This window comes from Castor canadensis, chromosome 11, assembly GCF_047511655.1.
Source record: "Castor canadensis chromosome 11, mCasCan1.hap1v2, whole genome shotgun sequence".
Lineage (NCBI taxonomy): Eukaryota > Metazoa > Chordata > Mammalia > Rodentia > Castoridae > Castor > Castor canadensis.
In genome coordinates, this window is record NC_133396.1 from 99,051,044 (window position 1) to 99,076,320 (window position 25,277).

At 40.7% G+C, this 25,277-nt stretch overlaps 2 protein-coding genes across 4 annotated transcripts in view; one reads left to right on the forward strand and one right to left on the reverse strand.

The window, feature by feature from the left end:
- The window catches only part of Sh2d1b (SH2 domain containing 1B), a 35,633-nt gene extending 26,804 nt beyond the window's left edge, over positions 1 to 8,829 (forward strand). Inside the window, exons 3-4 of the mRNA XM_020170649.2 lie at positions 2,254 to 2,419; positions 3,933 to 8,829. Coding sequence (XP_020026238.1) covers positions 2,254 to 2,419; positions 3,933 to 3,970 — 204 coding nt within the window. The 3' untranslated portion in view covers positions 3,971 to 8,829. The remainder of the gene's footprint in view (positions 1 to 2,253; positions 2,420 to 3,932) is intronic.
- Positions 8,830 to 21,871: 13,042 nt separating this feature from the next.
- LOC109690974 (carboxyl-terminal PDZ ligand of neuronal nitric oxide synthase protein) overlaps positions 21,872 to 25,277 on the reverse strand; it is a 295,255-nt gene continuing 291,849 nt past the window's right edge. For all 3 annotated transcript variants that reach the window (XM_074047630.1, XM_074047632.1, XM_074047631.1), the window contains one exon: positions 21,872 to 25,267. In XM_074047630.1, coding sequence (XP_073903731.1) covers positions 24,769 to 25,267 — 499 coding nt within the window. In that variant the 3' untranslated portion in view covers positions 21,872 to 24,768. The remainder of the gene's footprint in view (positions 25,268 to 25,277) is intronic.

Here is a 25,277-nt window from a genome sequence, read left to right on the forward strand (position 1 = left end):
ACATGCTAAAAGGAAGATGCCACACAGAGTTAGGAGTCAGCTCAATAGTTTGTTTTGTTTTTCTCTGAGAGAATTAGGAAGGCACTAGAATAACCTTGACTTATTCCAGAGGGCAGAGTCACACAACCCTGATCCTCCAATGGTCAAATGCACCAATCTGGACTCTATTTACAACCATTGTTGAATTACAAAACTAAACAATGATGCAGGATGGGAACGGGAAGGGAAGGTGGGGAGAGTTCTGCATATTCAGAAAGTCAAGAATGCTGTATGGTTGTCTGAAACCAAAGAAGAGAAGCATCACATAATTATGTCTTAGGGAGTTGTTTAATTTTTCCTGCTCACCGCAAACTAAGCATGAAAACCTTTTTGCTTCTTTTGAATTTAGTTTATCTGGCTTAAGAAATGAAGTATAATAAATGTAATTGAATTTTTAGTTACTAACAGAATTCTGAAATAACCTTTCTGAAAAACTTGCATACAAGGTTAAGCAGATCTTTAATTACAAGATTTCTCAGAATCTTCAATATACTCACATTTCACTGTGAACACCTGAAAGAGACTAGAATATGTGATGACCCTAAAACAACTTAAGTATATAATTTTTCATTTGCTATAGAGGATATCCTTGAGGCCATTGGCAAAATTAGAATAAATTCAAAATTTAAATAAAATAGCAAACAGTACTGCATCAAGGTTAATTTCTGGATTTTAATCATGGTGGTACGGTTGTGTGATGCTTTCTTTTTTATAAAATACTGAAGTGCTCAGGGCTAAAGGAATGTCATGTCTGCAAGTTAGCTCTCAGAAAGATTATTAAAAGAATTATACCTATGTATGTGCGCATGCCCATATGTGTGATGTTTAGAAAGAGAAGAAAACTCTTATAATAAAATATTTCTATGTAGGGTGTGGGGAAGGATACACAGGGAATTTTTAAAAACATTTTCCAACTTTTCTGTCTGCAATAATTTCAAAATTAAAAAACCTTCTAAAAAGCAACTTAAAACATTTTTCATTGGTATACCTTGTGCAATTCTGGCTAATTCCCTGGTATCTGTTTTATATCTTATCTGGACTTCAGTTATAACTCAGACACAAAGAACATTACACTGGGGGAAGGTCTGCACTCAGAGGCCTGTGGCAGATGATGCTCTGGGATGAAGTGATGGCCTTAGGGGACCTCCCTACAGATAACTCCACTGCTAACCTTCACCTTTACCATGGAGAAAACCTAACCTTCACCTTTACCATGGAGAAAACCTGACTACCACGCGTCTCCTAGGCCATGCGGTAGCCAAATAAGAACCACAGTGATGATCAAGATAACCAAATACAGAAGAGCAGAGGAAGTGAATTCTTTTTGTTTGAAAAATAATTCTAAAAAGTTGAGTCAGAAAATAGTATTTGGATTATAGCTGGTAGACAGAAGACAATGATTTGCAATTTCACTGATATTCCTACTTTCAGCTTAAATTGGGACTTACTAGGGTTTGAATTCAGGGCTTTGTGCTCTACTGCAGGTGCTGTAGTGCTTGAGCCATGCCTTAGTCCTTTTTGCTCTGGTTATTTTTGAGATAGGGTCTCACTTTTTGCCCAGGTCAGCCTGATTCTTCTATTTTACACTGCCTGCTGCAGCAGGGATGACAGGTGAACACCTCCAAGCCCAGCTTTTTCCTTTTGAGATGGGGGTCTCACAAACTTGTTTCCCTAGGCAGGTCTCAAATTGTGTCTTCCCAATCTCAGTCTCCCAAGTAGCTAGAATTACAGGCATGAACCACCAGTACCCAGAGGGATTTTTTTTGTCTGATTTTCCTCACATGGAGATTCTACATTTATCATGTATATAAATTGTATATTTTGCATTGTCCATCAGAAGTCTACCTCTGTTAGTCCCCTAAGATAGCAAAACCTACTATTATGGCTGGGAGTCTGGCATAAGTCTTCGAGGGGTACCCTTTCCGGTGTATCTACAACATGAACTGTTCCAAACAAACATGCAAGCATGGGACTCAGGCTATATTGCAGACTGAGTTGGAACTCCTTGATTGGAAGTCCTCTTTATTCAGTGTTGGTCTTAAAAACAAAGAATTTTTGTGAAATGCAGTTGGTGTGAGCTCTTAAGTGATAGCTGCTGCCTCTTATTTTCAGTTTGTCACTTCTCAGAAGCATCCCTTAAAACCACTGTTGCAAGATGTGTCACAATGCCCACACAAGTGCACGAGGATGGTGACCTTTGTTGTATTTTTGCAGACCGCAGAAAGTGCTCCAAAACAGATATTCCCAGACCTAAAGGAATTAATAGCAACATATGAAAAACCAGGTCAAGGGCTGGTGGTTCACCTTTTAAACCCAATAAAGAGAACCAGCTTCTGCCCAAGATGGAGAAGGTCACGACAACAGAACAGCAATATCTACGGTAAAAGCTTATACATGGGGCTCAGAAAGATCCCTGATCCTATTTCCACCAATCGTCTACTCTGTAAAATTGATGCAAATAGACAACTTGTTCTACATTACCTCCAAAAAGCTTCATCCTTATAAGAGAAATTTCTACTTTGTTGAGAAGTGGTGTCTTCTAGCTCCGCAGGTGGCCAAGACATAGAGCTGTTTATGCTAGAACAGCCAGGATAGTATCTGGTTCCTGGGCAAAGAACTGACTTTGAATCTATTCTGTGACTGTGCAGTCCATTCATTTGGAAATAAATAGACACATAGACAGATTTTTTCACTGAGAATGTCACTTCAACTCCCTCCCCAAAGCTTATCTCATTACATTTTGCTCAATGTTTGCTAAACATTCACTTATAAGGTGGTGAGTGACAAATTATTTCAGATCTATCCCTAAACGTATGAAGCCATGGAGGAGGATGGGAGATGGTCAGTCAAATGTGAGGACAATCTGTACTGAGAGCTCTTAAATTGTATCACAAGCTTACCCTCACCTTTGAAGTCTGCTCTCAGAAAAGAATCTGAGATCTGTCAGTTGCAATGCATTTTGAATTAAACTCAGACTTCCAGAGACATTTGTGGTTTAATCCTGATTTTTCATGGAGACACATATCTTTACATTCTCAATGAAAAGGACTGCAGTTGTCAGTGGGAAGTTATGATGATGAGAGAAGAACAAAGGGGAGTTCCCCACAAGTTCACCACATCTATTCTATTCTGTCTAGAGCAAAGTCATCCTTTGGGGCTGCCACAGTAAGCTTCTGACCTCCCCAGTAAGACTAAGCATGGAGGTTAAATGAGTAAAATAAAACCTCTCCCACACCGTTGTTGCTCTGTCCTCTCACCGCCATGGAAGGAAGCATACACCATTACAAACACAATCACTTTCCATAGGTCCAGCTCAGCTGTAGTCTCACAGCATTTTCCACCAAAGTTTGCAGAATTAAAGAGCATAAAAGATGTCAGAGTCAGAACCCCAAGAAATGTAGTTGTGCTGTAGCCCTTGGGCAAATCCAGAAGAGTTGCTAGAGACCACTGAAACGTTGGTCTAAGTAATGATAAAATGGTTACAAATCCCAAGAGAAGGAACCCCGTAGAGATTTTCTTCAAGAACTGGGCTAGAGTCTGACCACACACACCCTTGCTTGACAGAGTGAGCTCCAATTACTCAGTCACTGAAGGAGACATATCCTCCGATTGAGCTCATCTTCCTCCCCTTTCCTTAGAACAAGCTCCAACTATTCCTTCTCTAAGGAAGACATGGGTTTTTCACTAGTGAATGAAAACATTTGGTACTAGAAATTAAGGCTTCATTTCTAAAAGGACCCCTATTTTGCTAAAAAAAGCCCTCAATGGTGCCTCAATCTTTGATGTGGCATCAAGATTCCTCTGTACCTGGTCTTCTTTCCCCTGTTTGGGGTTGGTTGATGTGGCTTCTGGGTGGAAATTTCATGGCTGTTCTCTACTTCCTCCCCCCACAGTGAACAGTGACAGTGATTATGTGGATGTCTTGCCTTGACAATAAGGAGACAGGACAAAGCAAGTTAGAGAAGAGCTGGGCATACTCGCACTGGTGGCCACTTCTGCAGGTGTAAATCTGCAATGCCAAATTCTACTGGACAATGGAGACCCACATGGTCTGCGTAACTGAAGGCCTTCTGTCCAGGAGCACCAAGGAAGTCACTCCCCACAGCTCTGCCTTCCTGGCATACCACGAGAAGTTTCAAAGCCTCTCTTCTTTCTTGGAATGGGACAGACTGAACCTGTTCTCCCAGACTTGTTAAAGCCACCACCACTATATCATGGTTGACAACCTCCTTCCAACAGGACAATCAGAAGGGTTGCTTAATAAAAATAAATAAATAAATAAATAAAACCCCAAAAACACTTGGCAACCAGTTCAGAGCCCTGAGTTCTAGTTTTGTGGCTCTGAGAATTTGGGCAAAGCTCTCCCTTTCTCTAGGCCTCAGTTTTGTCATCTATAACACAAGTGATTCAGTGATATATACAGGCCCAGTTTCTCTGTGGAGCCTGGTTTTGTCAGGTGAAGTTGGAGAATCCAGGACTGATGTATGTGGGTATTTTAAAGACATTCTCCTATGAGTATGAGTATTTCTAGTCCCACTTAAGTCCTAAAGTGCTGTTAAAACATGATTGGATCTCCCTTGTATACTCCACAGTGTGGAAACATTTGCTACACAGAAGCTAGGTTTTAAATTATTGATTGGGAATTAAATTGCTTTTACAGCTTCAATTTTTCTGCTACTTCCAAATGTTAATTAAGAACTAGTTAGAAGCCAGGCATTGTGACTCACATCTGTAGTCCCAGCTTCCTAGGAGTCTGAGGCAGGAGGACCGAGAGTTCAAGGCCATCCTGGACTATATAGCAAGACCCTTTCTCTACAGGTGGGAGACAGAGGGAGAGAAAACAAGAGAAATTTTAAAAAAGAGAAAAGACCTGGTTAGTTTAGAATATACCAAGTTCTATGCCCTTTATCTTGAAACTCTACTGGTTCATTTTACCCCTCTCCCCCCAGCCCCAATCTTACTTTCAAAGTTATTAAAGAAAGGAACTAGGTTTCCAGATGACATGAACAGACATTGGCTGAAGCCCCAAAGTGTGAACCATTGTGAATTCTTGTACTGCAGCAATCTACAACTACTACCAAATAGAGAAGCGTGAAATGCAGCCATGTTCAGAGAGCTGAGGAAGCCAAATCCTTCTGGCTGGTTCAGCACAAGACCCGAGAAGCAAGTCTCTGCTCCCTGGCATTAGTTCTAGGTCTTTGATTCTTTCTTCACTGTACTGATAAGAATCCTCAAGTTTCCAAAGCCTACAGCAATCCTCGGCACAGAAATATACTCGATGTATATTTCTTGAATAAATGGATGAATAAATCAGTATATAAAATGTGGTCACTCATTCTGCCTAGCAGAGATCTGCTGAGTTTTATACATGTCAAAATCCAGTAGATTAAGACCATTGTCAAGATCTTTTCATTATTACTCTCCTAGAAGTGAGTTCCATTTTTTTTGAGTTCCCTTGCATAGCATTTTGTACAATATTTGGCCTCCAGTGGGATTTCAGTGCATTTCTCAAGCAAGCAAGCCACATTTAAATAGCTGATGTTGATGTCACACTACAAATCCCTGACAGTTTTCAGAAGACCCTAACAGGTCACATGAGGAATGACTGGAAAATCTAGGTTTGTGGAAGTGAAAGAAGAAAGATAAATTATTAACAACTATTTTCAAAGTGCTATCATGTGAAAGGAGATGTAGACTCAATGGGTAATGTCAGGCCACAGAACTCAGACCAGTTGTTAGGGTTTGAAGGAAAGCAATTTTAGCCAAATATAAGAAAGAAGGCTAAACCTGTGAGAGCTAGTCTATATCGTAACAGTCTGCCCTGTGTGGTGGTTCAAGTGAAGGGTAATGTGTTCCAAAGAGGTGAGAGAGATGATTCCGGCCTTGAGAAGAGATTAGACTGTCTGACTTCTAAGGTATCTTCCCTAGAGAAAGGATAATCAAACTCTATTCTGTTCTCTACCAATCATAGTGGGAATCTCTCTCTTCCCCGCTGTCCCCCACACCCCCTAGACTTAGATATGGAGAGCAATCACATTCCTCCTCATCATCAGCTCTTATAAGAATGTACTTTAATATCATTTTTCTCCCCCTCCATAGGAACCAGGTCTATACTTCTGATATAAGGCCTTGGGTGTGGATGTACCCTTATAGAATATACAGAATTGGTTGTGAATATGTACCTTTGGCAGTTATTTACATGATATGCTGCCATTCCTCCACTTCTGCTATTGCTTTCTTTCATGCAGTGCTGATGATTCTACTCCATATTGTTGGGTGTACATCTAATTCAGTGCCTCTGACACATGGTATTCCATAGTATGCATCAACGTCAGTTCCAGTTTCCTTCTACCAGAAACAACACTGCAATGAACAACCTTTCATGAGTCTCCTTATGGAACTGTGAGGGTTTCCTGGACCATATCAGTGGGTCACAGTGTGCTCATATTTAGTTATAATATAATCAAACCCATCAAATATTTTTTGACTTGTGCTTTGTGTATTTATGGTTCTTGTGTAAGAACATCCCCACTCCAAGATCATGAAAAAATGATAATAAATTTTCTACTGATTTTGCAGTTTTATCTACTATATTCAGGGTTCAATGAGAACACAATGCTTTTCCCTTTTTTATGGCAAGCCCAGTGTCCAGAAAAGTCCTTTACACATAGTAGATGCTCAATAAGCATATGTTGAATAAATAAATGATTAATCCAGAGTTAACCTTCGTACACAGCAGGAGGGAGGAACCCAACTATGTAGCTCTCAAAACTATTGGGCTAGTCTGTTCATCTCATTCTCCTTGATAATTTATTTCTCTGCCATCTGATTTATGATTCCTCCTTTATATTATATCACACAGTCCTAATACTCTGGCCTTGTGATGTCTTACTGTCTTTTTTCTTCATATCTTGTCTGGTATTTCGGACATGTGCCCTCTCCTGTTTTTCAAAATTGACTTAGCTATTCATGGGCTTTGATTCCTTCATATACATTTTAGAATAAATATGTTAAATTGCTTGAAACCTCTTGCTAGAATTTTGAATCAATTTACCAGTAATTTGTTATTAGAAGAAAACTAACATTCTTGTGGTATTTGCCTATGCACCAACATGCTACTTCTACTTACTCAGGTCTTTTTTGCTTTTGTAATGGAGTTGCAAATTTTCACCATAGAAGTCCTATATTTCTGTTAGAATAATTCCTAATTATTTTTAGTTGTAAATTACACCTTGTGTTTTAATACATTTCTAATAATCTGCTGCAAAAACAAAATATTTACTCTCTCATTAGATCTACTAGTTTCCCTGTTGATTCTATTGATTCATTTTGTTCTCTTTCTTTTCAATATTATGTTTCTGGACTGTAGAGTGTCTCAAGTGTAAAGTGCCTGACTAGCAAGTGTGAGGCTCTGAGTGCAAACCCCAGGACCACAAAAAAAAACAAAACAAAACCTTATTCTTCTTATTTTAGAGTTTGGAGAGTTTTACTCCATTGGCTGGGCCCTCTAGTATATATGAAACAGTATTCTTATGTTAATCCTAGTGTTAAAGGGACCAACATGTTATAAGGATTTAAGCATGTTTGTTGTTGTAAGCTTTTAGCAAGTTTTCATCAAGGGTATTTTAGGATTTTTATCCAAGATGCTCCTGAAATTTATTGTGATTTTTTTTTTCTGCATTGAGTCACATTCCTGTCATCTTACTGCATTATAGAGGTAAATTACTAAAATGAGTAAAATTATTATCATACCATCCTTGCCTTAACTTGATTATATTGTACTATTTTTAATAAACAGATTTAGTAAGTTGATATTTCATTTAAGATTCTTGCATTACAATTCATAAGCCAAATAGGACTATAATTTACCGAGTAAATTATACTGGTTCACTTTAGCATGTAAGTGAATTAAGGTCTTTCTCCTCTTCATTTTCTCCAGTAACTTTATAAGGTAAGGATTACGTGTTTCTTGAAAGTTTTTAGTACTTTCTTATAAAATTGAGTTTGAGGGTCTTGAGGGGTGGGGACACTTTAATTACTATTTAAATATCTTTAATACTTGGTGGTTTAATTGAATTATTTTACCAGTATTGACTTATTTTTGTTTTTCCATGAACTTATACATTTGTCTAAGTTTTCACAACTACTGGCACGCAGTTCATAATATTTATCTTAATGTTCCTGTTGTGACTATAGTTGTGCCTCCTTCATTGCTCTGTATCTTATTTCCACCTTACTTTATTATTAAACAATTCTATCTATCTTGTTAGTCTTTTCAAAGCCAGCTTTTGGTTTTGTAACTCTTTTCTTTTTGTCATTGTTTTTAGATTATTTTCTCTCTTGATTTTTCATCTAACTTTGGAGAGTTTACCTAAGCCATTTTCAACATTTTTTGTTTTCTAATGGATATATTTAAAGTAATGAATTTACACAAAGTACTACTTTAGCTGTATTCCACAAATTTCAATATGAACTTGCTGTTCAGATGAAGTATTTTCAATTACTGTGTAAGTGTACTCTTTAATACAAGGACTATTTAGTAGTTTGTAATCATTTTCAAATATGTATATTTTTAATTCTCATTTTATAACAGATTTCAAACTATACATCATCAAGGTTAGATAACAATTTTGACTTCAGTTTCCGAGGTTTCCTTCTTGACTTAGCATATGTGACATTCTGTAAATATTTCACTTATCTGAATTTTTTTTTCTGCTCATTATACAACTTAGTCTATTCACCCCTTTGATGTATTCAAATAAACATTTTATAAGGTTGCTTTCAACTATTTCATCTATTATTGCCAAAGAGAAGTAAATCTCTCTTTTAACCTTTTATATAATAAAGTTTAGCTTTCTGATTACAATAATTTGTTATGTTGATTTATTATTCTACCATTCTTTTTTCCTTTTGTGTGTGTGTGTGTGTGTGTGTGTGTGTGTGTGTGTGTGTGTGTGTGTCCTGGGGCTTGAACTCACTGCCTTGCACTCAAGCCAGTCCTCATTCTACCATTCTTATTTTAACTAGTTTGAGGTTGTATTTTTGGTGTATATTTATAATTATTTTAAGCATACTTTTATAATTATTTCTCATCTTGATTTTTAAAAAATTTTATGAAGTGTTTCTTTTTTCTTCTGGGTTTTCCATTTAAGTTCTTTAGATTAAAATTGTTATTCTAACTTTCTTTTCATCCTGTCTTCCCAGTATATAATTTTAAATCTCATTTTTTAGTTTTTCATACCTTTTAACACTGTCTTCCATAGACAAAATATGCTGGGTCTAATTTTTTCCAATATTAGATTCCCTCCTTTTGTTTGGTGAGTTCAATGCATTTACATTTATTATACTTTGTTCTAGTGGAATTTATTTTTCCAAGCTAATGCTATTCTTTTCATTTGCTACACTTTTTTTCTCTCCTCCCCTTCTGATATTCATTGAGTAGATTGAATTTATTTCTGCCTATTTGAAAGCTCTATTTTTAAAAGACAATTTTGGTGTTATCCATAACTTACTAAGACCTGTATTTCAGTTTATAATTTTATCAATTGTTATCATTTAGCATAATCTTATTTTCCTTGTCACCATGATGAATTACATATATTTTCTGATATTATTACAATTCTGATTATCTATCAATTAATTGATTAATTGATTTAATTAACAGTAAACTACTGAGTGAATTACCCATGCTTTCTTATTATATATTTCAAAACAAACCATTCTTCTGACTTTAGCTCTGTTCTTGCAAGAATGTTTCCTGCAAGAGGGTTTTGTATTCTTCCAGATTTTCTCATTTTTTTTGTATTTTTTTTATCCATATGTACATACAATATTTGGGTCATTTTCTCCTCCCTTCCCCTCACCCCCTCGCTTACCTACCCCGACCCCAACCTCTTTCCCCCACCCCCTCGCTACCAGGTAGAAACTATTTTCCCCTTATCTCTAATTCTGTTGAAGAGAGAGTATAAGCAATAATAGGAAGGACCAAGGGTTTTTGCTAGTTGAGATAAGGATAGCTATACAGGGAGTTGACTCGCATTGCTTTCCTGTACATGTGTGTTACCTTCTAAATTAATTCTTCTTGAACTAACCTTTTCTCTAGTTCCTGGTCCCCTTCTCCTATTGGCCTCTGTCACTTTAAAGTATCTGCATTAGTTTCTCTGCATTGAGGTCAACAAATGCTATCTAGTTTTTTGGGTGTATTACCTATCCTTATACCTCTCTTGTGTGCTCTCGCTTTATCATGTGACCAAAGTCCAATCCCCTTGTGTTTACCCTTGATCTAATGTCCGCATATGAGAGAGAACATACGATTTTTGGTCTTTTGGACCAGGCTAACCTCACTCAGAATGATGTTCTCCAGGTCCATCCATTTATTTGCAAATGATAAGATTTCATTCTTCTTCATGGCTGAGTAAAATTCCATTGTGTATAAATACCACATTTTCTTAATCCATTAGTCAGTAGTAGGGCATCTTGGCTGTTTTCATAACTTGGCTATTGTGAATACTGCTGCAATAAACATGGGTGTGCAGGTGCCTCTGGAGTAACCTGAGTCACATTCTTTTGGGTATAGCTCCAAGAGTGGTATTGCTGGATCATATGGCAGATCTATGTTTAGATTTTTGAGAAGCCTCCAAATATTTTTCCAGAGTGGTTGTACTAGTTTACATACCCACCCGCAGTGTAAAAGGGTTCTTTTTATCTTGCATCCTCGCCAACACCTGTTGGTGGTGGTGTTGCTAATGATGGCTATTCTAACAGGGGTGAGGTGGAATCTTAGTGTGGTTTTAATTTGCATTTCCTTTATTGCTAGAGATGGTGAGCATTTTTTCATGTGTTTTTTGGCCATTTGAATTTCTTCTTTTGAGAAAGTTCTGTTTAGTTCACTTGCCCATTTCTTTATTGGTTCATTAGTTTTGGGAGAATTTAGTTTTTTAAGTTCCCTATATATTCTGGTTATCGGTCCTTTGTCTGATGTGTAGCTGGCAAATATTTTCTCCCACTCTGTGGGTGTTCTCTTCAGTTTAGAGACCATTTCTTTTGATGAACAGAAGCTTTTTAGTTTTATGAAGTCCCATTTATCTATGCTATCTCTTAGTTGCTGTGCTGCTGGGGTTTCGTTGAGAAAGTTCTTACCTATACCTACTAACTCCAGAGTAGTTCCTACTCTTTCCTGTATCAACTTTAGAGTTTGTGGTCTGATATTAAAATCCTTGATCCATTTTGAGTTAATATTGGTATAGGGTGATATACATGGAGCTAGTTTCTGTTTTTTTGCAGACTGCTAACCAGTTTTCCCAGCAGTTTTTGTTGAAGAGGCTGTCTTTTCTCCATAGTATATTTTTAGTGCCGTTGTCAAAGACAAGTTGGTTATAGTTGTGTGGCTTCATATCTGGGTCCTCTATTCTGTTCCACTGGTCTTCATGTCTGTTTTTGTGCCAGTACCATGCTGTTTTTATTGCTATTGCTTTGTAATATAGTTTGAAGTCAGGTATTGTGATACCTCCAGCATTGTTCTTTTGACTGAGTATTGCCTTGGCTGTTCGTGGCCTCTTGTGTTTTCATATAAATTTAACTGTAGATTTTTCAATCTCTTTGATGAATATCATTGGGATTTTGATGGGAATTGCATTAAACATGTAGATTGCTTTTGGGAGTATAGACATTTTTACTATGTTGATTCTACCAATCCATGAGCATGGGAGATCTCTCCACTTTGTATTGTCTTCCTCAATCTCTTTCTTCAGGAGTCTATAGTTTTCCTTGTAGAGGTCTTTCACATCCTTTGTTAAGTTTATACCTAGGTATTTGATTTTTTTGAGGCTATTGTAAATGGAATTGTTTTCATATATTCTTTCTCAGTTTGCTCATTATAAGTGTATAGAAATGCTAATGATTTTTCTATGTTGATTTTATATCCTGCTACCTTGCGATAGCTGTTGATGGTGTCTAGGAACTTTTGAGTAGAGTTTTTTGGGTCTTTAAGGTATAGGATCATATCGTCTGCAAATAGGGATATTTTGACAGTTTCTTTACCTATTTGTATTCCTTTTATTCCTTCTTCTTGCTTAATTGCTCTGGCTAGGAATTCCAGTACTATGTTGAATAGGAGTGGAGATAGTGGGCATCCTTGTCTCATTCCTGATTTTAGAGGGAATGGTTTCAGTTTTTCACCGTTAAGTATAATGCTGGCTATAGGTTTGTCATATATAGCTTTTATAATGTTGAGGTACTTTCCTTCTATTCCTAGTTTTCTTAGAACTTTTATCATGAAATGGTGTTGGATCTTATCAAAGGCTTTGTCTGCATTTTTGGAGGTGTCTTTGCCTGGTTTTGGGATAAGTGTAACACTGGCTTCATAAAATGTGTTAGGCAGTTTTCCTTCCCTTTCTATTTCATGGAACAGTTTAAGGAGGGTTGGTATTAGTTCTTCTTTAAAGGTCTAATAGAACTCAGTAGAGAATCCATCAGGTCCTGGACTTTTCTTTTTTGGGAGACTCTTGGTTGCTGCTTCAATTTTATTTTGTGTTATAGATCTATTCAGGTGATTAATGACCTCTTGGTTCAGTTTTGGATGATCATAAGTATCTAGAAATCTGTCTATTTCTACAAGATTTTCAAATTTATTTGAATATAGGTTCTAAAAGTAGTCTCTGATGATTTCCTGGACTTCCGTGGTGTTTGTTGTTATCTTCCCTTTTGCATTCCTGATTTTGCTGATTTAGGTTTTTTCTGTCCTCATTTTAGTCACGTTTGCCAGGGCTATGTCAATCTTGTTTATTTTTTCAGAGAACCAACTTTTTGTTTCATTAATTCTTTGTATGGTTTTTTTGGTTTCTATTTCATTGATTTCAGCTCTTATTTTTATTCTTTCTCTCCTTCTGTTTGTTTTGGAATTTGCTTGTTCTTATTTTTCTAGGAGTTTGAGATGTATCATTAGGTCATTGATTTGAGATCTTTTAATCTTTTTAATATATGCACTCATGGCTATAAACTGTCCTCTCAGGACTGCCTTTGCTGTGTCCCGTAGGTTCCGGTAGGTTGTGTTTTCATTTTCATTGACTTCCAGGAACCTTTTAATTTCCTCTTTTTTTTCATCAATGACCCATTGTTCATTAAGGAATGAGTTATTCAGTTTCCAGCTGTTTGCATGTTTTTTGTCTTTATTTTTGTTGTTGAGTTCTAGTTTTATTGCACTGTGATCAGATAGAATGCATGGTATAATTTCTATTTTCTTATATTTGCTGAGTCTTGCTTTGTGCCCTAGGATATGATCTATTTTGGAGAAGGTTCCATGGGCTGCTGAGAAGAATATTATTGTGTAGAAGTTGGATGAAATGTTCTGTAGACATCAACTAGGTCCATTTGATCTATGCTTTATTTTAGATCTAGGATTTCTTTATTGATTTTTTGTTTGGATGACCTATCTATTAATGATAGTAGAGTGCTAAAATCTCCCACAACTACTGTGTTGGAGTTAACCTATGCTTTTAGGTCCTTCAGGGTATGTTTTATGAAATTGGGTGCATTGACATTGTGTGCATATAGGTTGATAGTTGTTATTTCCTTTTGGTCTATTTCCCCTTTTATTAGTATGGAATGTCCTTCTTTATCTCATTTAATCAATGTAGGTTTGAAGTCTACTTTGTCAGAGATAAGTATTGCTACTCCTGCCTGTTTTCAGGGGCCATTGGCTTGGTAAATCTTCTTCCAGTCTTTCATCCAAAGCCTATGCTTATTTCTATTGATGAGATGGGTGTCCTATAAGCAACAAATTGTTGGATCTTCCTTTTTAATCCAGCTTGTCAGACGGTGCCTTTTGATGGGGGAATTAAGTCTGTTAACATTAAGTGTTAGTATTGATAGGTCATTTAGTTGTCTTAGTTATTTGAGGGTTTGATTGTGTGTAGCTAAATTGATGTTACTCTCTACTTTCTTGCTTTTTCTTTTCCTGTAGTTTGGTATTGCCTGCCCTTTCATGGTTATGTTGGGTTTCACTTTCTGTGTGCAGAATCACTTGAAGAATCTTTTGTAGCGGTGACTTGGTGGTCATATATTGTTTTAGTTTCTGCTTATCATGAAAGACTTTTATTGCTCCATCTATTTTGAATGATAGTTTTGCTGGGTAGAGTATCCTGGGGTTGAAGTTATTTTCATTCAGTGCCCAGAATACCTCACCCCAAGCTCTTCTTGCTTTTAATGTTTTGTTGAGAAATCTGCTGTGATTTTGATGGGTTTACCTTTGTATGTTATTTGTTTTTTCTCTCTTACAGCCTTCAATACTCTTTCTCTAGTCTCTGTACTTGTTGTTTTAATGATAATATGCTGTGGTGTAGTTCTATTTTGGTCAGGTCTGTTTGGTGTTCTGGAGGCTTCCTGCATATGTATGAGCATAATTTCTCTAGATTTGGGAAATTTTCTGTTATTATTTTGTTGAATATATTACACATTCCTTTTGCTTGCACCTCTTCTCCTTCTTCAATGCCCATGATTCTCAGATTTGGTCTTTTGATGGCATTAGTAAGTTTTTGCATTTTCTTTTCACAGATCTTGAGTTGTTTAACTAATAGTTCTTTGGTTTTTCCTTTAATTACCATTTCATCTTTGAGTTCTGAGATTCTGTCTTCTGCTTGTTCTATTCTGCTGGATTGGCTTTCCATTTTGTTTTGCATTTCTGTTTTGTTCTTTTTTCTGAGGTTTTCTATATCCTGAGTGTCTTCCTCTTTAATATTGTCTATTTTTGTTCTGAGTTCATCTCTTTATTAGTGTTCTTTGTTTCACTTTGGTGTTTATACAGTGCTTCTATAGTTTCTTTTATTTGTTCTTGTGCTTTCTCAAATTCTCTATTTTTGTTGTCTTGGAATTTCTTGAGTGTCTCTTGTACATTTTGGTTGACCATATCCAGTATCATTTCTATAAAATTCTCATTGATTACTTGCAGGATTTCTTCTTTCAGATTGTTCTTGTGGGCTTCATTGGGTTCTTTGGCATGGTTTATCTTTGTTTTGTTGGAGTCCGGATCTGGGTATTTGTTTTCTTCATTTCCCTCTGGTTCCTGTACTAATTTATTATTGGGGGCAGTGGTTTCCCTCTTTTTTCTGTCTTCCCATCATTGCCCTTGCTACTATTACTGTCCCTGTTCTGTGTGTAATTAAGTATTGTCTAGCTTGTAATAATAACAATGGTGATATCTAGAGTGGAGGTGTGAGAGGAGAGGGAAAGCAAAAAAGGTAAAGAAAAAGGGAAAACAAAACAAAACAAACACATGCACACACACACACACACACACACAAAACAGAGCCAAAGAAGTAAACAGGGAGAGATAGTGTATTAATCAACGGTGAGCTAAACAGGCATTAGAGAGACAGAGAGAGGATAATAAAACAGAAAAAAAAATCCCCAAGTTCCAATGCAATAAAGTTTCAGTCTTAATAATTTTGGTATTAGTCCTTCAGCCTCAGGTCCTGGTGTTGGTGTCTGAGAAGAAGTTCTGTCATTGTCTCATCAAAGGGGGGGGGGAACCCAAATAAATCCCAAGTTCAAATGCAATACAGTTTCAGTTAGTCCTTCAGCATCCAGTCCTAGTTCTGTCATTGTCTCATCAAAGGATGAGAAAAACAAAAATGAAAAAAAAAAAAGTCTGGAGACAGTTTTGAATGTCTATCTGAGGCTGCAGCTCACCTGCCACCTACTGTCAGCCATCTGCCACTGCAGGCTTTATTTATGCAGAATAAGCTTTACACTCACCTAGCTCTGCAGGCTTGTTTGTTTAGAGTTCTCCTGGATGCATGCCCCTTTTGTTTTCTCCAGTATACAGCCCTACCTGCCTGTTGCAATTGCAGTCATTTTTTTTTATTATTTAGAGTTCGTGTGGGGAGGTGCCCCTTTCCCATTCTCTTGTGGAGAGTGCTACACTTTAGTCGCTGTTACAAGCGCCAAACCTGCCTTCTCTAGCTGGCTTGCTTATTTACAGTTCCTGTGAAGGAGTGCCCCTTCCCCACTCTCTGGAGCTCAGGGTGCCCTGCCTTCTTTGCTACGTCTTTTTAATTTAATTTAATTTTTTTTATTCAGCTGCTTGCTTATTATTCAGTTTGGTTTTTTTCCTCTTTTTTCCCTGGGCAGGGGTCAGTCTGTCCAGGGGGCTATGCTGATTTACCATGTGCTGCTTAGCTCACCTGATGGTCTGTGTTTTCCAGGCAGTCTAGGAGCTGGCGTCTGGAAGCCGGGAGCCCTCCTGGTTTCTCCGTGGGAAGGGGGATGCTATGCGTGGGCTGGGGGTGTGGAGGAGTCAGGAGTTTTGCCTCTTCTTGGTGGTTTTTCCTGCCAGGCATAGCTCTAGCATCTCTCTAAGATTTTACTTTAGGAAGCACATTTTCTGCTTTCTCCCTCTACTCCATCTTGGAAATCTCCCCCAGATTTTCTCATTAAAGATAATCCTTGAGTGGTAAACTTACATTCTTGTCTTTTAGAATTTAGACTTTTAGACACTTTAAACGTAGTTGAACTAATAGCAAATTCAAGGTTTTTTCTTCAACAGTACAAAAATGTTAAACCACTACCATTCGCCACTATCATTTTGTGCATAGGTTTCTTCCTATGTCTGATGTCAACTTGATTCTCCTTCAGAGCAACTCTTTTCTTTATTCTGGAAATTTTAAAGATTGTTTGTCTTTGCAATCTTAAATTTCATTGTAATGGGTCTAATTGTGAGTTTTTTCTTCTCTGTTCTGTTTGAAACTCTATGCACCATCTCATTCTCAGGATTTCAATCTGTTTTTTTTTTTTTTTTGGTGGACTGGAGTTTGAACTCAGGGCTTTGCTCTTTATTTGCCAGGTCTGGCCTCAAACAGTGATCCTCCCCATCTCAGCCTCCCAAGTAACTAGGATTACAGACGTGAGCTATCTGTGCCTTTACTTTTGGATTATTCTCATTCTTTTTTCAAATATTTTCTCTCCTTTTGTTTTCTCTCTCCATCTGGTCCCCAGTTAGGAAGCATTGTCTCTCTTATTTCTTCCTCATACCATTTGTTGAATGACCCTAGGGAAAATATGAGCCTTGCCAGCATTTATCTCATAAATTACTACTACTTTTGTCATGAAAATCTTTTGTCGGGGACCAGAAACTGCAATGCCTAGATACAGCCACAAGAGGGCAGACCGTCATTAAGAAAACCGGTACAGCTGCGTTATTTCTTAAAGCGCTGCTAAGTAACCGCGGTAGCTACAAAACCCAAAAGATTCCTTTGCCAAACTACTCATTCCCAACTGAATGCTTACTCTCCAGTGTCGGTAACAGGTGGATGGCACAGAGTCAGCCGTCCCTGACTCCTGCCACTCCTTTAAGCCGAAATCCTTCCGGTTCAGAGTAGATTCTTATAAAAAAACCCTTAAGAATGAATGTTTTCAGGAGGCGCTATCAACTTTGTCACTTACTGGGAAAGTGACTGTGGGCAAATTGCTCCAAATCTCTAAAACTCTGACCAGGCACATCTAGAAAACAGGGATGACGACTACTGCAGCGTCACCGAGGGATTCACTGTGTGTGCACGTGCGTGTTATGGCCTTTGTTGTTTCCTTTTCTGTAACATTAGTGGGCTGGAAAAAGGTCTCTAAATTCCCTCTCTACATGAATATTCGCTGTTAACGAACTTGCATTTATCCTTGGAGAAGGTCAAACTCAAAAAGATGTTTCTGGGCCATGACTATTTCCAGAATTAGTTATCAGATCGGTGAGCACGAAGGGAACAGAGAAGAGCTGCGGGTGGCAGGGAAGACTGCTCCTTGGGTCTGAAAACCTAGGCCTTCCAGGCTCCATCTGCTTTTGATCAGTTGTAAGGCTCGTTTATAAGGTGGAGCAGAAATATCTCCTCAACAGATAAGAAAATTAATGAGACTGTGTGTGGATCTCTTGGAACACAGTAAAAGATTATCTGTATCTGAAAAATGGGCTTAATAAGATCGCCCATGTAGGGTTATTAAGAAAAACCAATGAAATAAGGTATGTAAATTTATTAGAAAATTTATTTAGGACTCATTCTGGCATATATAAGGGCACTGAAGATATATGAAAGCACCAATTAATAGCAATGCCTTGAATGGTAAAGTATAATATTAAGAACTGAAACTCAGGACCAGCCATGGTGTTGCACGCCTTTTGTCCTAGCTACATAGGAGGTGGAGGTGAGAGGATTGTGGTCCAAGGCCAGCTCCAAGCAAAAAGCAGGAGACCCTGTCTGAAAAATATCTAAAGTAAAAACTGTTGGGCTTAAGTAGTAGAATGCCTGACTAACAAGCATGCAGCCTCAAGTTCAACCGCTGTACTGCAAAAACAAACAACAAAAGCAAAACAAAGAAAACACCCCTAGAACTGTAAGTATTGTGAACAGCTACCAGCAGCAGGTAGGTGCAGCAGAGAGGTGGTAATGGCAGATGAGGCTGGGGTTGGGCTGAGGATGATCTAGAGTGCAGAGAACCCATCTGATGCCTCATCCAGGGCTTCACAGCAAAGCTGGGAGTCACATGTACCACCTGCAGAGTCACTGATGAGGGAGAGGCAAGGGCAGAGCAGCTGACCCCAAACTCAAACTTGAGGTCTTTTACAAATGAAGTCACTTCCCAGGTGGACAAAACAGCCTCTCCAAGAGACACAGCTCCTGGAAACTTCATGCCTTGGACAAGTGTAAAGAGCATTTTCCAGGTCTGCTGCCTGATTTTGATGCAGAGGATCCAGGATTGAACTTGAGCAATCAAGGTTGACCAGAACAGATGTCCTGGAAGGTATACAAGATGAGTACTTTTAATTTGCTCTGAGTTTTCCTGCCTGGCAAGTGGGTCTGTCCATTGTGGATTCAGGATAAGAAGAGAGCCCATATACTGTGGTGAAGCCAAAAGTCCTTCAAAGGGCTGCAGTTGACTTCCCTCCATCTCAAAAGGCCAGGCTGCTTACTTCACTGCCTCATGGCGGTCAGCACCATCCCAAACCCCTCCCCACACCACAGTGAGGTGTTGTAAGTTGGCCCATGGTATGGGCTGAACACTCAGAACGTATCTGAACATCAGACCAAGTCAACCAGAGTTACATAAGAAACACAAACCTAGAAAAGATAAGGTGGCAAAACAGGGAGGGAGGCTTTGAGGAAGAAGGTAGCTAAGCAGATGGCAAGTATTTAAACACAGTAAAAAAAAGTTTGTTGGGAGTGTTTTTTTTTCCCCTAATCTATTGCAAAAGAAAGACGCTGGCAATGTTTCCTACTCCATATAACTGACAGATTCCTTAGGCAACTCCTACAAGAGAATGTAGCCTGGTGTGTGTGAGTTGGTCCTTAAATATTTCTTCAAGCTTGCTTCCCTGTCTGTGTTAATAGCCACATTTCCTGGGGGTAGAGCTTCCCCAGACTCCCTTGAGCTGTACTATTTATCATGGCAGCAGCTGGAGATAAGCTGGACACAAAGAGGATTTGTGTCTCAAGAGGGTCAGTCCCTAGATACAGAAAGTGGAGGAATTTTCTCATTAGTAGGAAGCCAGTGGTGGGGACTCTGGGTTTTCATCATGAGCCCCCAGTGCAAATGGCAGCAGGGAGGAGGGAGTCCCAGAGGGTTAAAGAACTCCTCTATGCTTTCATTGTACAACTCTAAGTTTCCAGAGTGGACATCTTCAGGAGATGAAAGACAGAACTGCTGCGTGTACTTTTGAAGCTCTCTAGGGGGAAGCAGAGAGTCCACCTGTTTGGACTTAATTATTTCTTCCCACCCATGGTAGAGCCACGCCACAGTTGGGGGGCATTGGATGGAGCACCCTAAACGTGGACAGCCCAGAAGGGAGCACTGCTAAGTGAGAGAAACCCAAGGAACCCTGAAGGCCAAAGTCTCAAAGAAATTGCTATTATCACCTTGGCCAGTCTGGACTAGGAAACTCAGTAGTGTGAGAGTGGGCGTGCAGAGAAGACAGGCAGTCCAAGCACAGAGAGTAGAGGACAGGGAGTCCTAGCATAAAAAGATCTAGGACACTCCCAGGACTCACAGACTTCAGAGGGATTCCAAAATCTGAAAGCAAACTGACCAAGGTGATTTCTCTGAGTTTGGTACAGTATGTAGTCTGGGGTGTGAGTTGGTCCTTAAATATTTCTTCTGATAGTCCTAAATTAGCTAATTCCAAAAATTTTGATTATCAACTGGGGTTCCCTACCAGCACTGCATAGACTTTGGAAATAAGGTGGGTTTCCAGTGGCCTCTGGTTGGTTGTCAGTTTCCTTTAACATTGTTGAAAGCCCAGAGGAAATGACCACTCCCCAGTTACCCCTCCTTCGCAATTCCACTGCACTTTAACACCCCCTGTTAGCACAATACTTGAGGGAAGGTATGATGGTGTACTCTCAACAGTGTGAGAGAGACACCTGTATCACTTCCCGTCAATGTCACAGTGCCCTGGACAGCACTTAGCTCAAGATATATTGTGTGAATAAATGCATCTTTGTCCCCCAGCTTCTAGACCAGTGGCTCAGTTTACAGCACAGCATTGAAAATGTGACATAGTACACAATTTTTATACTTCGTAATTTTCTCAAAATTAATTTTTTTCACTATAATTTTGCATACTTGATCTTAGCCAAAAGTAACAATGTTGCATAATGGTGGGAAAAACAGCCATGTTACAGGCACATTTCATACCTGAATTGACTACAGAAGCTGATCCCAAAGCCATCCAATGGAAGAGGAAGCCTGGAGAGGGGCCACTGGAGTGCATGTGTAAAGAAAAAGGTTGCTATTGTATTTTCAATGCCCTTTTCCATGCACAGAATGTGCCGGGTTGGTTTTTATGTAACTCCTGCTTTTCCAGAATAGGCTGCACCCCACTACCGAGAGTGAGCCGGCTTAGAAAGCCCAGTTTTTCTCTTTTCACACTGCCTATGAAAAACCATGTGTGGGGAGTAGCATTAGACACAGAAAAAACTAGGGACTTCAGCTGGTGCCAAAGATACCCCTGAACACAGAGCCAGGGAGTCTTGTGTGTGCTGGACTGCAGGATCTACATCTACCCCCGGGCATGTCATGGCAGCAAATGTGAGGACCAGATAGAAAGGCCCCATCTTTCCCCCTTTGGAAACGCAGTGGCTTCTGTGAACACACTAAAAGTCCCTTTCTCTTCCTGTTTCTTCTCCAATTTCTTCAGGGAAGTTAATGCCCTGTCTAGTTCTTTTGTGTGACTCCCTGGATTCGCAGATCAACAGAGGGTTGAGGTGCAGCAGTGGGATGAAGGCGCTCTAAGCTGGCTTGTCTAAGCCACATTCTCGCAGTAAGTGAGCATCAAGGCTGTCCCAGGCCAAAGGAGCTTCAGAAGTCTGAAGCTCTGGGTATTTTGCTGACATTTACTGATGACTCTGAGTTCTGATAGCTGCTCTGGTCCCTCTTGGGAAGAATGTACACACAAAAACACACTGCTCCATCCCTTTCTTGGAGGAAGTGGGCTGTGGCCCCCAGGTTGAGAACCAGTGGCCTAGAGGATGATTAGATGGGATTTGCCTTTCCTCTCTGCTTCCTCCCAAGGAGGGCCTCACCTGTGCACTTAATGAAGCAGCCATAGGCAGGGACACTCTTACACTCGTCAGTCAGCCAGGGGCACAATTCATGGCAAACCCTGATACATCATTTGTCACCCAAAGTCTGAGGTTGGAGGTTTGTTTGCAGCACCCATCTTCCTCACATTTCTACTTCCCTTCATTTCTCACTCCTCCATCCTCACAAAGCAAAATGCCAATGCTCCCCACTGACAAGTCAACCTCCAGGACCCACTACTCCCTGTCATTCAGAACAAAAATACAAAGCCAGCAAAGCCAACTGAATCATTTTATTGTGCAATTTCCTTCTACCAGAAAAATCTCTAAAAATATAAATATGAACTCTCTAAAATATACTCAGAATAGATCTGTAATCTTCCTTTTCCAAACTGGGACTAAACTTGTTCTTTAAAAGCGGATGTAACTTCTTATCACCCACATATCTAGCATTCATAGATATGTCTCCTTCTGTGCAGGGGCCTCTGTTCTCCTGCCAGGTTTGGAAGCTCACCTTGTAATCTATCAGTATAAAGCTATGGACTGAATAGGGGCATGCGATGGGGTCAAGGAGGAACGGAGAGAGAATGGGCTCAACATCCTTAAGTGGACATGGAAGACAGGCTCTTCATTCCTCCTGGTTATGCTGCCCTCACATGGACTGAGCTACTTAAAGACCAAGCTCCCAGAAAAGCTGGCCTCATCAGGAGGGATTTGTAGGGTGTGGCTGGCATGCTACATTTGCAGGGAGGCTACCTGCACAGGAAATCAGGTGGGGCTTTGGACGGAAGAGTTGGCTGAACCGAGGCCCTCAGCAGATTAGTAGTAGTTGCTCCTCCTGGGTCCTGGATAACACTTAGTCTTTAGCACCAGGCAGACAAGGCTCAATCTTGGAGGGTCTCCCACAGTGGCTGCATCACCCCTGCTGCAGGTGGACAGCCAAAGAGTTGGTGCAGGGTCTCATCACACCTTATTTGGCATCAGACATGAGTCTGAAGACTTCTGGTTGGGATCCCTTGGCTACTCCTGCATCTGAAGGCAGAGAATCCTGTGGCATCCTGGGAACTTTCAGCATGCCTGGCTTTCACAATCCATACAATGACTACCATATCACCTGGTCTGGGGAGGGACAAATGAAGTTGCAAGAGAGCTCAAATAACACTGGGTGTGGTCTCTGATGTGTGTTTATAATCTCAACCCTGGCATCCTCAGTTGTTGGTTTTGGATGGTAACTACATCATTCTGGGACTCCAACCTCAGAGACAGATCACATCCTTGGCATGTTCCTGGAGTAAAGCAGGTTTACATGTGGTAACAGAATTGTTCACTCCACCAGGAGCCAGCTGCATGGACACTTGTCTGAGGGTAAGAGGCAGGACTTTGCAGGGAGTACATGTTTTCCAGGGCAATGGAAGACAGGGTAGAAGAGAATGCGTGGGAGGGCAGAGATGAGGCTGTACAGCTGCAGAAGCAAGAATATAGGAAGGTACTCCCATGCATCCTAGGGAACCTGCTGAGGTCCCCAGTTCTGTAAGAGTTAGCATAGATGTTTTATATGACAGAAGTGGTGGGGAGGAGAGCAGGGGCTCAGTGATGCTGAACTGGGAAGTGAGACTTGGGTGTCCCAGAGCTCAAGGGTGGGAAGCCAAGCAATGAGTAGAAAAGAGGAGACTGCAGGAACCAGACAAGAGGACTGCCCACAGGCAGTCCTGGCTAGGTGTGCCATCCCTAGCCTCCCCCAGGGGTCCCAGCCCCCTTGCTCAAGAAAAGGGATGTTCTCTTCTTGCTGCAAAGGTCCCATGGTTGGGATCACTACAGGATCTCCTGGCCACAGGAAGACAGCATGATAAGCCTCCTGGTGAGAAACAGGAATACAAAAGCAGGTTAACCCAGGAGGGCAGGAACTAGTTAAGATGGAATGAATCTTGTCAGTTCCCTGCACAGATCCTGAAGGTGGGAGCAGAGAAGAACCACTGGCACCGGGATAAGGGAGAGGTAAGCTAGAGGCCCCTTCTGGGAGGCCACGCACTGCAGGAGACTCAGGCAACTTCAGCACAAGCACAAAGCGCCTTCTGCTAAATTAAAAGTGCTTTGCCTCCACAGTTCTCATCGCATTCCAATCTCTCACATGCTTCACCCTGGCTCTCACACTTACCATTCCCAGGCTCTAGTGCTGCCTCATTCTCAACTATGGGGTGGCCCTGAAAAGCTGCTCTGATCCCTATGCACTTCTCTGTCCTGGCTTCACTCCCTTCTCTACAGCCTTGGCTCTCGGCTCCCTTCCGTTGGACCACCCCATATTCCTGGGTTGTCCTCTGAAAGCAACATCAGAATATGCTAGGCTGCTTCTGCTGGGGCCTGCCTAGCCCCATTTTTGCACACCCAGAAAGGAAGCCTGATTTGTCCTTCTGTGCTGGGAGTCCCAGCATAACTGGTCACATCTCTTTCCCAAGTGCCTCTCCCAGACATGCTGGAGGACTTGTTTGTATTCTACATCTGACTGGATGGGAAAAAACCTTGAGAACCCTAAGTAACAGGGTTCACATCTTGGGGAAGCCTGCAATGTCTCAGGCCTGATAAGTACCCCTCTCTGGCCCCACCCCAAGGGCAAAGGAAAGATGCTCTCATGGCCAGGAGGAGCCATGGCTGGACTATGGTTAGGGTGTGTGGCTTTCCAGGTCAGGCCCCATCATCAAGCCAAACCCTTCCTTCCTTGCCCAGTCTATTCTCCCTGATGCAGGAGGCCTCTGGGCCAGCATAGAGACAAGGAAGCAGGGCATGAGAGGAAGAAAAGCAGACAGCATATGGGAGACAGGCAAAGAGAATTCCTGCCAGATTCATTATCCTGGATTAGTGGGCCTGCAATTCAATGGAAAACAGGGACAAACTTGTGGGTATGAGCTCCAGTAGCAAAGCACTGCAGCCAACAGCCAGAAGAGCTTACAGAAAATGAGGATCAGAGAAGCCACCTCAGTCCTCTTGCTCTTCTGCAGATAGACTCTTTAACTAGGACTGCTCATGTACTTTTGGCCCTATGACATCTCATGTGGAGAATGGGCTCTTTGCTGGTGCCTCAGGGAAGATACAGGGCACAGCAGAGCTGGGGCAAGGGCCCATGTACACAGTGGAGGAGAATGTAAAGGGAAGAGGGTGCTCAGTGGGAAGACAAGGGGCTCTACTCAAAGGACAGCAGGTCTGGGTGAGGGCCCTCATTGTCCAGGCTGGAGGTCCGTGCCCGAGGTGGGGAACTGCTGTCTTCCCAGGACTCATCCAGGTTCATGGGGCTCAAGCTGAGTTTGAGGCCATTCCTCTCTATAAGACCAGGGGAGGAGGCTCTTCTGTGCTCCATCGCCTTTAGCTTGGATTCATCCTGGCTATCTTTGTGGATTAGGTCAGGGACTGACAGGGACACCTCGCCATTGGGCAGAGCCTCGCCCCTATCTCCTGTTTCCATGGTGGACTCTGGCTGTGAAGTGTCTGCCATTGGAACAGGCTGGACAGTGGGAGGGGAGTCCTGGGGCTGCCCAGGAGGCAGCTCTGTCCCATACTCCAGACTGCTCAAGACAGGCTGTGATGAAATCAGCATGTCCTGGGTGGTCTTCAGGGCACGAGGTGTCCTCTTCCTGGTCACTGGAGGTGGAGGATCCAGTCGAGGGAATGCTTCTTGGACTGACCTGTAAGGCA